Consider the following 13219-nt stretch of genomic DNA (forward strand, 5'->3'; position numbering starts at 1 on the left):
TGTTGGTGGGCATTTCTCTTGTTCCTTTACTTGCTGGGTATTTCTCTGCCTCTTCATCTTGCTTATATTGCTTTGCTTGGGGTGGCCTTTCCGTCTTCTGGCAGTTTGTGGAGTTCTCTTTATTATGTAGTTTCCTCGCTGTGTGTGGGGTTGCACGGGTGACTTGTCAAGGTTCCCTGGTTAGGGAAGCTTGTGTCAGTGTTCTGGTGGGTGGAGCTGGATTTTTTTCTCTCTGGAGTGCAATGAAGTGTCCAGTAATGAGTTATGAGATGTCAGTGGGTTTGGAGTGACTTTGGGCAGCCTGTATATTGAAGCTCAGGGCTAGTTTCCTGTGTTGCTGGAGAATTTGTGTGGTATGTCTTGCTCTGGAACTTGCTGACCCTTGGGTGGTGCTTGGTTTTAGTGTAGGTATGGAGGCGTTTGATGATCTCCTATCAATTAATGTTCCCTGGAGTCAGGAGTTCTCTGGTGTTCTCGGGATTCGGGCTTAAACCTCTTGCCTCTGGTTTTTGGTCTTATTCTTGGAGTAGTCTCTAGACTTCTCTATCTGTCATTTCCAAGGTGGTTCCCTCTGTTTTAGCTTCTGTTTGCTGGTCTCTTCAGTGTCTAATTTCCGTCCTGATACTAGGGGGCGGGTGGACACTTTTTAAGGCTCAGTTGTTCAGTCCTGTTCTGGGAAGGGAGGAACGCTGCAGACAAATATCTCTGGCATCTGTGGGGAGTGCTCACAGCGTCTTGGCCACACTGGGTTTGCCCCCGCTCACAGCGCGTGTGTTGTACCAGTCTACACTGCACAGGCTCTAGGTTGCTCTGCCGGGAACTGTCCGAGACTGGCGCTGGGTTGTATGCACTTCCCAGGTCTGAGCGGCTCAGGTTCAGGTCCTCGGGTACTCCACAAAGGTGCAGACTTGGCTGGGTCTGCGTTTTGTGCCTTCCCCAGTCCAAGCAGCTCAGGTGACCAGGTGTTTGGCGAGTGCGGTCACTGCGACTTATCGCCTCCCCAGTCCCTGCCACTCGGTTTTCCCAGCCTTCTCAGGTGGATATCAACCGGCCCGAGCCCAAGAAGCCTTGTTAGCAACAAGACTGCCTGCAGTTTGTATCTGATGCCTTTCTGGGGCCGCGGTTGACCCCTCTGGCTCTGGCTGACCTCCCTGCCTGTCTCAGCGGGGGTTGGGGGATGGGCCGACTGCAGCCAGCTCGCTCTGCTCAGCCCTTTGTTCTGTGAGCGGGGCTGGCGGAGTCTTAGGTTAGAGCTTTCCGCCTTTTCGCAGGGTAGCTATCCCACAGTCTATCCCTCGTGGCATTCAAGCCCAGTCCTCTCTCTAAGCAGTTCAGCCAGCCCCCGCTTGCTAATGGTGTATGCAGGCGTCTGCGCTGCTTCTCCTCTGGGAGTCGTTTGTCTCTCTTTTTATCTTTTATGTTTTTTCCTACCTCCTTTCGAAGACAATGGGCTCCTTTTCTGGGTGCCTGATGTCCTCTGCCAGCACTCAGAAGTTGTTTTGTGGACTTTACTCCGCGTTCAAATGTTCTTTTGATGAATTTGTCGGGGAGAAAGTGGTATCGCCGTTCTATTCCTCCGCCATCTTGTTCTTCCCCCCACTCCGTGTCTGACTCTTTGCATCCCTATGGACTGTAGCCTGCCAAGCTCCTCTGTCCATGGGATTCTCCAGGTAAGAATACTGGAGTGGATAGCCATTCCCTTCTGCAGGGAATCTGCCTGAACCAGGGTTCAAACCCAGGTCTCCTGCATTGCAGGCAGATTCTTTACCTCTGAGCCACCAGGTAGAGCCCTTGGTTTCTATTAGGTTTTTAGGAATATGGAAAAAGGAGCTACATATATTACGACTGTGGGAAAAGTGAAAATATGATGAAAGAGTTTTCAATGACCATGACAAGTGAAAGTTTACCTGTACATGTATAATTGTATCTCTTTCAAATTGTTTCTGTAGGCATTAAAATTCAAAATATTAGTTAGAAACAAGAAAATAGGAACCTTACGTGAAACCCTTGAAAGGAAAGGTTCTGATATGCATGGGCAGGTAGAGGAATTTGAAGAAGAGGAGGAGGAAGAACAAGAGGAGGATGGAAGTGGTGCCAAAGAACCAGAACCAGTGAGTGGTTTTCAAGATGATTTGGAAAAGGAAGAACAGTCCAAACGGGTGGTCAGAATCCCACTCTTCAGGAAAAAGAAGGTGAGGCAACGTTTTGTGAAAATCTTATAAGTGATTGAAAAGTTGTTTTATTTTTTTGTTAGTTGAGAATTTTTTAAACTTTTTGGAGGAAAACATCTTTTTCCTACTTGTAATCACTTTAGTTTATCATTTAAAATTTATTTGGGAAAAATTAGCAGTGGAAAAGAAATTTTAGAAGTTGTTATCTCTTTCTCCATGTTAGCTGTTCATAAATTCTTTTTCTCTACAGCCAACAAATATTAGGCCTCATTATATATTAGACATTGTGCAGTGTACAAAAGATAATGTCTCTGCCCTGAAGGAGAGCTTACTGTCAGAGACAAGAAAATCACTGTTTATATTATATAGTATTTTAAGTATACAAGTTAGCATGACAAAGAAAGGTATACAAGGTTGCAAACAATACAAAACTAATTCAGCTGGTTTAAGTAAAATAGGAATTAATTCAGCTGGTCCATAGAAATGAAACATTCAGGAAAGGTAGTCTAATTTCAGGAATGATTGGTTAAAGTGTATTAAGCAAAGTCCACAGAATTTTCTTTCTGCCAACTTTGGCCCCACTTTCCTAATATGGGTGCAAGCCTTTGCAAAGCTTCAGTTTTACATGCTTTCAGATTCAAAGAAAGTCCTGTCTATCTTTCAGCTGCCCAAGTTGACTCCTTTTGGATCACAGCAGGCTGGCTGTGATCCAAGCATGCACACTGCCTAAGTTGGTTACTGTTGCCAGGGGAATGCACTCTGCTTAGCCACACCCACTCCACATGATCGACACTTAAGCACATGGATTGAGCATGAGTGGCCAGTGTTTTCCTGGAAGAATGAAAAAAACACAACACTTTGGAAGAGGCTAACAGAAGTGCAAAGAATATAGATCCTGGGCTGGAAGAGTGTACAATAGTGTACTAATACAGCAGAAGTTATTCCAAAATGTTAGATCACATTGGAAATAGTCTAAAATTTCTGAACTTGTAAAATTTGTGAGACTAAACTAAGACCTTTGGGAAAAGGGAATAGAAATAATTGTCATCTTTAGTACTTACTGAATGAATTGGGATTTTAGGTTTAGATTGCCTGGTAAGTAACATCAAATGCTATTATCATAGAACATATTTAAATTGACCCAATCTAAATAGTTTTTGAGGATATAATCTTATGAAAAAACTAAAATCATTGATTTGAAAGTGTATTTTCTTTATTGGAAAAAGATTTTTTCAAATGATTAGTGAAAAATTGTGAAATTATTATTATTTTTTTTTGTTTGTATCACAAAGATAAAACTATCTATGGCCCTATCTGATCTTGTTATTTATACTAAAGTTGAGAAGTTCAAAAGTTTTCATCATTCAAATTTATATCAGCAATTTAATGAAAGCAACTCTATTGGGGAGTCCCAAGCCCGAAAACTTACAAAGTTGGCAGGTAAATTCTTATAATTCAAATAGATGATGTGTTTAAATAAGTTATATTCACTTTTAAGATGTCAAAATTGGTCAATGATGTTCATAAAACTATATTCTAATACAATTCCAACATATTTAACAGATTTTAAAAAGGGTTTTATGCCTCAGGTCACTTTACATTTTATTTCACAGAACTGAACCATTAATTTTACTTAAGTAATGAAAGTTTGCTTGAGAATGTCCAGTATGGACACTTTGTTGGGAGGGGCTGTGGTGAGCAGTTTATATGAGAGAGTAGTGAGTGACAAGGTTGCAGAGGTAGGCAAAGCTAAATTACAAGAAACTTGAACTTTGTAAGTGAGCAGAAGGTTGAAATCTCAGGAGTTACATGAGCCCTTGTATGTTTCTGAAAGATGCCTCTGTTAGCAGCATAAGAGTGATGCTGGCTGTAGGGAGATGATAAAGGCTTGTTGTTGTTCAGTCACCCATTTGTGTCGGACTCTTTTGAGAACCCATGGATTGGAGCATGCCAGGCCCTCTATCCCTCACCATTGCCCAAAGTGTGCCCAAATTCATGCCCACTGCATTGGTGATGCTATCCAGCCAGCTCATCCTCTGATGCCCTCTTCTCCTCCTGCCATCAATCTTTCCCAGCATCAGGGGCTTTTCCACTGAGTCAGCTGTTCTTGTCAGATGACCAAAATACTGAAGCTTCAGCATCAGTCCTTCCAGTGAGTATTCAGGGTTGATTTCCCTTAAGATTGATTGGCTTATGGCAGCGAAATTGAAGCCAGGGTGAGCTTTGTGGACATCTATGATTGAATGAATGCCTATTCACTCAGTTGTGTCTGACTCTTTGTGACTGTAGCCTGCCAGACTCCTCTTTCCATGGAATTTTACAGCCAGGAATACTGGAGTGGGATCCTACTCCATGGGATCTTCCCAACCCAGGGATCAAACCCATGTCTCTTGTGTCTCCTGTGTTGGTAGGATTCTTTACCACTAGCAGAAGTGGGCATCTGTGAGGTAGAGATAAATAGACTGGAAGCTGCATCTCTAAAGTGAAGAAGAAGGTAAAAATGGTAACCATACCAGGCTGCCAGATGGCTGCGTACCTACAGAGGAGCCATTTGTCTCTGAATCTTGTTTTCATTGTCTCCAGACTCTAAATCTGAGGTGCGTAACTACGTGGTACAGCCCGAAATACAACTGTTAGGCCTGGGAAAAAGAATGGGGAGCAGACTACACCTTGTTCTCAGACTTACATGGTGGGGAACGTCATCAACTTGGAGCTTCCTTAGTGGCTCAGTGGTAAAGAATACAGCTGCCAAAGCAGGAGACTCAGGTTCGATCCCTGGGTCAGGAAAATCCCCTGGAGAAGAAAATGGCCACCCACTCCAGTTCTTTTCTGGAAAATCCCATGGACAGAGGAGCCTGGTGGCTACAGTCCATGGGGTCACAAAAGAGACTGACACGACTTAGTGACTAAACAACAGTTATCAACTTAAAAAGGAATGGTCTGTTGGTAGGGAAAATTTTTTCTCTGTTACCCCTCTTGAGTTCTTTGACTGCACTAGTAATAAAATTGATGACAGGAGAAAAAGAAACAAAATTTAATTCATAGAAATGGGACCCTAAGAAGTGACCAAAGAAGGCAGCCTTTATGCTTTCCAGACAAAGAAACAAATTAGTGAGAAACTGGCAGGAAATTTGTGAAGAATCTAAACAGTTTGAGCTTGGGGTAGTAATTAAATAAGGCACCAGGTTTATTTTTATAGGCTTCTCAGCTCTGAATTCCCTATCATTGGTGAAAAGGATGTCCTACCTTCAGATACAGGGAGTGTACCTTTCACATGAGAGATTTATTTACTGTTTTGAAAGATAAAGAAAAGAGGGAGCGTGTCCCTCTTGTGCTGGCCATTGCTTAACTTTAATCCAAAGTAATCAATATGCCACTGAGGCACATCTTGAGGCAGTCTATGCTGGGCCTCCACAGTCAATGAGAATAAGGTGACTTGCCATATCCTTTTTAAAAACTGAAATCTACAATCTTATGTAGAAGCAGAAAAGTCAGCACCAGCAAACCTGCAAAAGAAAACTTGAGAAAAGCTCCCGGCTATTTGGTAATGCAGATTCTAATATATATGGTGGTTAACCTCATTGGGCTGGCCACCAGTGCTTTAGGGTTTTGAGGCATGCTTTAACTCATCTCCTCAAAATGCCTGTTAGAAACATGCTGGATATTTTAGGGCGTTTTGGTTTTTGTTGTAAACTGAGGCTTGTGACCAAAAATCTATTCAGTAACTCTACATGGCAGTTAAAAGAATAGAGTAGAATGAAATGGAATATAATAGAACTAAACAATAGAATATAGAAGAGTATATTATATGCAGGAAACATAAGTATTATTTTATAAAACAACTGTGTGTGTGTATGTGTGTGTGTGTGTGTGTGTGTGTGTGTGGTGTTGGATTGTGATATAAAGTATATTTTTACTGTGAAATATTGTGAATGGAGCTTGAATTTGACCTACTTTACTAGAGTCCATGATTTCAAACTATTGGATGGTTTTTGTTGTTGTTCATGCTGTTGGGACTTCTGGGCACAGCAAAAGTGGTTATAATTCTCTCATTCTCATCATATTAAATTTGAAAAGGGACTGAGTAGAGTCATAAAAGGTAGCATCACCATTTCTTTGGAAAGAGTATAGAGCACTTTTCTTGAACCAAAAGTCAGTTCAGTCGCTCAGTCATGTCCGACTCTTTGTAACCCCCTGGACTGCAGCATGCTAGGCCTCCCTGTCCATCGCCAACTCTCGGCGCTTGCTCAAACTCATATTCATCAAGTTGGTGATGCCATCCAACCATCTCATCCTCTGTCATGCCCTTCTCCTCCTGCCTTCAGTCTTTCCCTGCATCAGGGTCTTTTCCAATGAGTCAGTTCTTTGCATCATGTGGCCAAAGTATTGGAGTTTTAGCTTCAGCATCAGTCCTTCCAATGAATATTCAGAGTTGATATACTTAAGGATTGACTGGTTGGATCTCCTTGCAGACCAAGGGACTCTCAAGAGTCTTCTCTAATACCACATTCAAAAGCATCAATTCTTTGGTGGTCAGCTTTCTTTATAGTCCAACTCTCACATCCATACATGACTACTGGAAAAACCATAGCTTTGTCTAGAAGGACCTTTGTTGACAAAGTAATGTCTCTGCTTTTTAATATGCTGTCTAGGTTGGTCATAGCTTTCCTTCCAAAGAGCAAGCATCTTTTAATTTCGTGGCTGGAGTCACCATCTGTAGTGATTTTGTAGCCCAAGAAAATAAAGTCTCTCACTGTTTCCCCATCTATTTGCCATGAAGTGATGAGACATGATGCCATGATCTTCGTTTTCTAAATGTTGAGTTTTAAGTCAACTTTTTCACTCTCCTCTTTCACTTTCATCAAGAGGCTCTTTAGTTCTTCGCTTTCTGCCATAAAGGTGGTGTCATCTGCCTATCTGAGGTTATTGATATTTCTCCTGGCAATCTTGATTCCAGCTTGTGCTTCATCCAGTCCAGCATTTCTCATGATGTACTCTGCATATAAGTTAAATAAGCAGGGTGACAATATACAGCCTTGACCTACTCCTTTCCCAGTTTGTAATTTGTCTGTTGTTCCATGTCTGGTTCTAACTGTTGCTTCTTGACCTGCACACAGATTTCTCAGGAGACAGGTAAGGTGGTCTGGTATTCCCATCTCTTTCAGAATTTTCCACAGTTTGTGGTGATCCACACAGTCAAAGGCTTTGGCATGGTCAATGAAGCAGAAATAGATGTTTTCTTGGAACTCTCTTGCTTTTTCGATGATCCAGTGGATGTTGGCAATTTGATCTCTGGTTCCTCTGCCTTTTCTAAATGCAGCTTGAACATCCAGAATTTCATGGCTCACATACTGTTGAAGCCTGGCTTGGAGAGTTTTGCGCATTGCTTTGCTAGTGTGTGAGATGAGTGCAATTGTATGGTAGTTTGAGCAATCTTTGGCATTGCCTTTCTTTGTGATTGGAATGAAAACTGACCTTTTTCAGTCCTGTGGCCACTGCTAAGTTTTCCAGATTTGTTGGCATATTGAGAACAGCACTTTCACAGCATCTTGTTTTAGGATTTGAAATAGCTCAACTGGATTCCATCACCTCCACTAGCTCTGTTTGATGCTTCCTAAGGCCCACTTGAGTTCACATTCCAGGATGCCTGGCTCTAGAATATAATTAATGATCAGTCAAAGATGTACTGCAAGAAGGTCCATCATTCTTAAAATATAATAAACATCATTAATTTTATTATAAGGAAAAATCAGAAACAATTTTTCATATATGTGAATGCTTTTCATTCATCTAAATATAATAGGTGAATATTATTGAAATGGAATGATTTTCATGTTATCTTAGTAAGTCAAAATGGAAGTTTATAAAAGAGAGTAAACAATAAGATTCAATTGAAGCATAAGTATATACCTATGTCAGAAGAATGGAAATATATATATACCAAGAGGTTATCAGGGTTATTAATAGAGCGATGAGATTATATGTTGTTTTCTTATATTTTCTATTTGATTTTCTCATTTATCTAAAATAAACACAAATCGCATTTGTGAATACATAGCATGTTTAATTTCTAAGTATCAGGAGTAACAAAATCAGGTTAAGGATATTTAGTGATCATTCATGTTTATCACTTTGTAGATGAGAAAAATTAAGACCCAGAAGAGCCCATGTTTTATTGAAAGGTAGACATCTAATGTAGGACTAGATAAGGAATCGTAACAGTTGGACACACAAAACACATTTATACATGAGTAGCTTCAAAATGAACTTTCCCTCAAGGAGATTATAGCCTCTAGAAATGAGTTAATTAAATTAACTATAATTACTATTAACTTCAATAACTAATATTTTATCTGTCCATGCATCTTAGAAAAAGAATAGCATTTAGGATGAGAGTGGCAATGATTCTGACTAGCAAATAGAGTGGGTGTAGACAGTAACCATTTCTTCCACGACTCTCACCATATTAGCTGAAATAGATGTGGGAAGAGGATTTACATAGTGAAAAAGAATAAAAAAATTGGAGAAATATGAAATCTGTGTTCAAAAATTTGAGGGGTATCCAATGGTGGTTTTTGTTTAGCCACTAAGTCGTGTCTGGCTCTTTGTGACCCCATGGGAACCCATGACCTCCTCTGTCCGTGGATTTCCCAGGGAAGAACACTAGAGTGGGTTGCCATTTCCTCCTCCAGGAGATCTTCCTGATCTAAGGATTGATCCAGAGTCTCTTACATTGGCAGGCAGACTCTACACTGAGTCTCCTGGGACAAACACATACATACACACAGTCTGTTTCAGTTTCTTTACAATTCCTATACATATTCTTTAAGTGTCTACGTATATTTTTTGCACATTTCTATTTATTCTATTTAAATCACTTAAGATTCAAAACTAATTTACACCATTTACCATTATAGGTGGTGTTTTATTTTGGAATTTTATATGCTCTATGTCAAAGTGAAATTAACTTGAATGTGAGAAAAAGAAGCATGTTATTCAGTTGTTTCTTTCTTCAAGTGAATGATCACATAAAATTTTAAAATAAATTACTATTAACTTTTCAATAACAGTTGAATTACACCGTGAAACAAAAGCATGAATTTATTTTGATTTCCATGAATTGCAAATACTTTTGCCAGGACAGTAGACATCAAAATTGTAGAATATAATACATATATAGACATAGTAGTTTATTTGAAATATTTTGCAATATTTTAATTAATTTGTTTTTCAGCCAGGGAATTTATTCTTCACACCAGGAAGTTCATTACCAGAGTATATCCCAAAGCAATAAGAGCTGACTCTTCTAATTTTAATCCTCAAGAATTTTGGAATGTAGGTTGTCAAATGGGTATGTTATTATAGAATATTGAGGTTTGGGGTTTTTTTTTGTTGTTTTTTTGCAAAAATAAGACAAAATAAGTTCATTTTGTGAACTAATAAAATATTCATGAAAAGAGCTTCCTTTGAAAAATTTTGGCCCTGGATGTTTTAGAGTCAAGCAATGATGAATGATTGACTTCAAGAGTTGAGTTTATTCTTAAATGGGTTGCATAGGATAAATCTAGGTAAGCATGTAGACCTGGAGGTTAAATTCATGAAGAGTTTGCATGGGAAGTGTAGGAACGGGAAAAAGAAACTGAAAATGAACGTAAGGGGACAGTGAAGATCAAGTGCTTTACATGAAAGGTCTGGTAAGGGCCTCTTCAAATCAAGTGACCTGTGCTTTCTGTACTTTAATCACTTCTGAATTCATAGTATTTAAAGATGAGTAATGAGGTCTGTTATTTATCCTTGTGAGATCCTCCTTATTCCAAACTGATCAACTGGTATGCCACTGGGACTAACCAGTTAGAAAGTGCCAACCAAGTGTTAACGCTTCTGTTACCGAACTGTGGCTAGGTCCATAGGTTTGTAGAGAGGGAACAATTGGGACCAGGATGGTAGGGTGGGCAGTGGGGGGCAGATGGTGGTACTGAATACCACCGGTGTCTGTGTACCAGGCTATATGAAGTTGTCTGTGTATTTTAACAACAATTATTGCTCTGCCTGTTCCTTGCTTTCTCCTCAAGTGATAACAGTACCCCTTTAGACTTGAAAGTTTATGATACATTGGTGTCAACCCTTCCAGCATTTAATGTAGTGATTTTCTTTATTCTCATATTTCCTGAATGTTATCTGACATGTACATTGCTATTCTATAATCTGTGCTATGTGCTGTTTTGATTTTTTAACTCAAAAGCTGTAGAATCATTTACAGATTAAGTTTTGAAACTCACCTTCATCTGTTAATGTAAACGTGCCAACAGCAAATGTTTAAACATCATGTGTCATTTGGTGAACACTTGCTCTTAAAATGTTCAAAGATATATAATCCACGATTAGGTTTCACTCAGCTGTTTAACTATGTGTCTTTAGATATTCCCTCATTTCCTGACAAGGTCAAAATAATCTTTTCCCTTATAGTGGCCTTAAATTTCCAGACCCCTGGTCTCCCTATGGATCTTCAAAATGGGAAATTTTTGGATAATGGTTGTTCTGGATATGTTTTAAAACCACGCTTCCTAAGAGAGAAAAAAACAAAGTTTAATCCACATAAAGTACTAATAGACAGTAATCCACTCACACTTACAATAAGGGTAAGATTACTTTTACCTTTTTTTCAGTTATGATATAAGCTAGATAGTAACCATTAATATTTTTAGTTCCATTGATTTTCCTTAATACCTTTTAAATTTATGTTAATCTTTTCAGGTACTGTAGGTGGATGGTATTGCAGCATCTTGCCATATCTTTTTGTTGTCTTTTTGCATGAATGAAAAAATTCAAAAAGTTGCATTGTTCTAATTAGAGGAACATGTCTAGTTGTTCTTGGGTATAGCTGGGATGAAGCAGCCACTTTTTCAGACCCCTTCCTAATCCACACAAATCTCATTGATGTGCTTCTGTGTGTTTCCTTTTTCCTTTTTCAATCTACCTCCAAGCAATTCTTTCTCACTTTCATTGTGGGTTCCTCTTTTACTGTTATTTAGTCACTAAATCATGTCTAACTTTTGCAGCCCCATGGACTGTAGCCCACCAGGCTTCTCTGTCCATGGGATTTCTCAGATAAGAATACTGGGGTGGGTTTCCATTACCTTCTCCAGGGGATCTTCCCAACCCAGGGATCGCACCCACATCTCCTGATTTGACAGGAGAGCCACCTGGGAAGCCATGCATGCTTAGTTGCTTAGTCGTGTCTAACTCTTTGCGATGCCATGCGCTGGAGTCTGTCAGGCTCCTCTGTCTATGGGATTCTCCAGGCAAGAATACTGGAGTGGGTAGCCATTCTCTTCTCCAGGGTAGCCTCTGCTGCTAAGTCGCTTCAGTCGTGTCCGACTCTGTGCGACCCCTCAGACGGTAGCCCACCAGGCTTGACCATCCCTGGGATTCTCCAGGCAAGAACACTGGAGTGGGTTGCCATTTCCTTCTCCAGTGCAGGAAAGAGAAAAGTGAATGTGAAGTTGCTCAGTCATGTCCGACTCTTAGCCCCCTGCATGCCCCTAAAATATTCATGTTGCCAAAGGCTTTTTCTCAATCCTCATCTCAAACTAAACATTCTCTTTGTGTTCTTTTATACATTTTCATGGTTTCAACCACAAACATGCTCACATTGCTAATCTGACTTCATTTTTTGACTCTAAAGTCTTATTTTTAATAGCCCACCTAGCATCCCTACCAGTTCTGTCAGACTTAAAATATTAAAGCTGAACATCCCTTCCTAGTTAAATCTCTTCTATTTTATTTAAATCTCAGTGAATTGAGTCAAATTCATTTATTCAGTTGACTCAGGCCATAAAATTGGGAGCTATTCTTCTCTTCCACATCTCCTTCATGTCCCTTGTCTTATCAATCTCTAACTTCTGTAGATCTTACTTTAACTGTCTTTCTTATTCATTCCCTTGATCTGATGTCATTTGCTGCTGTCCTTTTTTTTAAGGAATTTGTTACCTGTCATCACCTCTGTTCCTTTGGCTTCTTAAGGGGTTTTTAGGTAGCCTGTCTGAGTCAACAAGTCAACAAGAGAGATTTTGCTGAGGCTAATCTGATCATGTTTACTTAATATTTATTTGTGTCTCCTGATTGTTTTCTTAGTCTGGATTTGTCCCACTCCTCTAGCCTCATCTCTCACCACTTCCAGCCTTTTAACCCATTCTAAAACCATATGGAAGCCTTTTTTTCTTTTTTTTGTCCACAATGGCACCTCTAGGTACTGCATATGCTATTTCCTTTGACTGGACTACTATTCCATTCTTCATCTGCCTGTTGCACTCTGACTCATTATTTTCAAGACTTTCAGAGTCACTTCTTTTTGGAAAATTTTTCCTGGGCTAAGTTGCATTTCTTTTGAAGTTTTTCTTCTGTTTTTCCATGACACCCTATGTTGTTGCTGTTTAGTTACTCAGTTGTGTCCAACTCTTTGGCAATTCCATGGGCTGTAGCTGACCAGACTCCTCTCTCCATGGAATTTCCCAGGTAAGAATATTGGAGTGGGTTGCCATTTCCTTTTCTGGGAGGTCTTCCTGGTCAAGGAATTGAGCCCATGTCTCCTGCATTGGCAGGCAGATTCTTTACTACTGAGCCACCAGGTAAGCCCATAAAACCCTATACATGCATGCATTATGGCACTTAGCACACTGTAAGTTATAATTATTTACTTGTTATACTTGTCTTTCTCCCCTTACTTGTCTGAGGACAAGTCCTTTAAAAATAAGGACTATGTTTTGTTCAATCCTTATCCACAGTAACTGATACAAAGTATTTGCTTAGTACATGTAGGGTTAATTTGTAAAAGCGAAGCTGGAAGATAGCTGGTATGCACAGATGTTTATAAATGTCACATATTTATACTCCAAAAGGGGCTTAAGTGACATGATGTGAAAGAGGTAGAGTTAATGATTTTCCTAGGAAGCTGCTCTCATAGCCACGTGGGTCTTCCCCTCTTCTTATGATTGTTCTAGGGAGCTTTGTGATTACTTGCACAAATTGTGGAAAGCATGATTTGAAAA

General features: G+C 39.8%; 1 protein-coding gene across 1 annotated transcript in view; it reads left to right on the plus strand.

Annotated features, from left to right (window-relative positions):
- PLCZ1 (phospholipase C zeta 1) overlaps positions 1-13219 on the plus strand; it is a 54117-nt gene that overhangs the window by 30712 nt on the left and 10186 nt on the right. Inside the window, exons 7-10 of the mRNA XM_055395995.2 lie at positions 1950-2192; positions 3464-3611; positions 9406-9522; positions 10638-10810. Coding sequence (XP_055251970.2) covers positions 1950-2192; positions 3464-3611; positions 9406-9522; positions 10638-10810 — 681 coding nt within the window. The remainder of the gene's footprint in view (positions 1-1949; positions 2193-3463; positions 3612-9405; positions 9523-10637; positions 10811-13219) is intronic.

This window comes from Moschus berezovskii, chromosome 6, assembly GCF_049115385.1.
Source record: "Moschus berezovskii isolate FMDL1 chromosome 6, NW_MosBer_1.0, whole genome shotgun sequence".
Lineage (NCBI taxonomy): Eukaryota > Metazoa > Chordata > Mammalia > Artiodactyla > Moschidae > Moschus > Moschus berezovskii.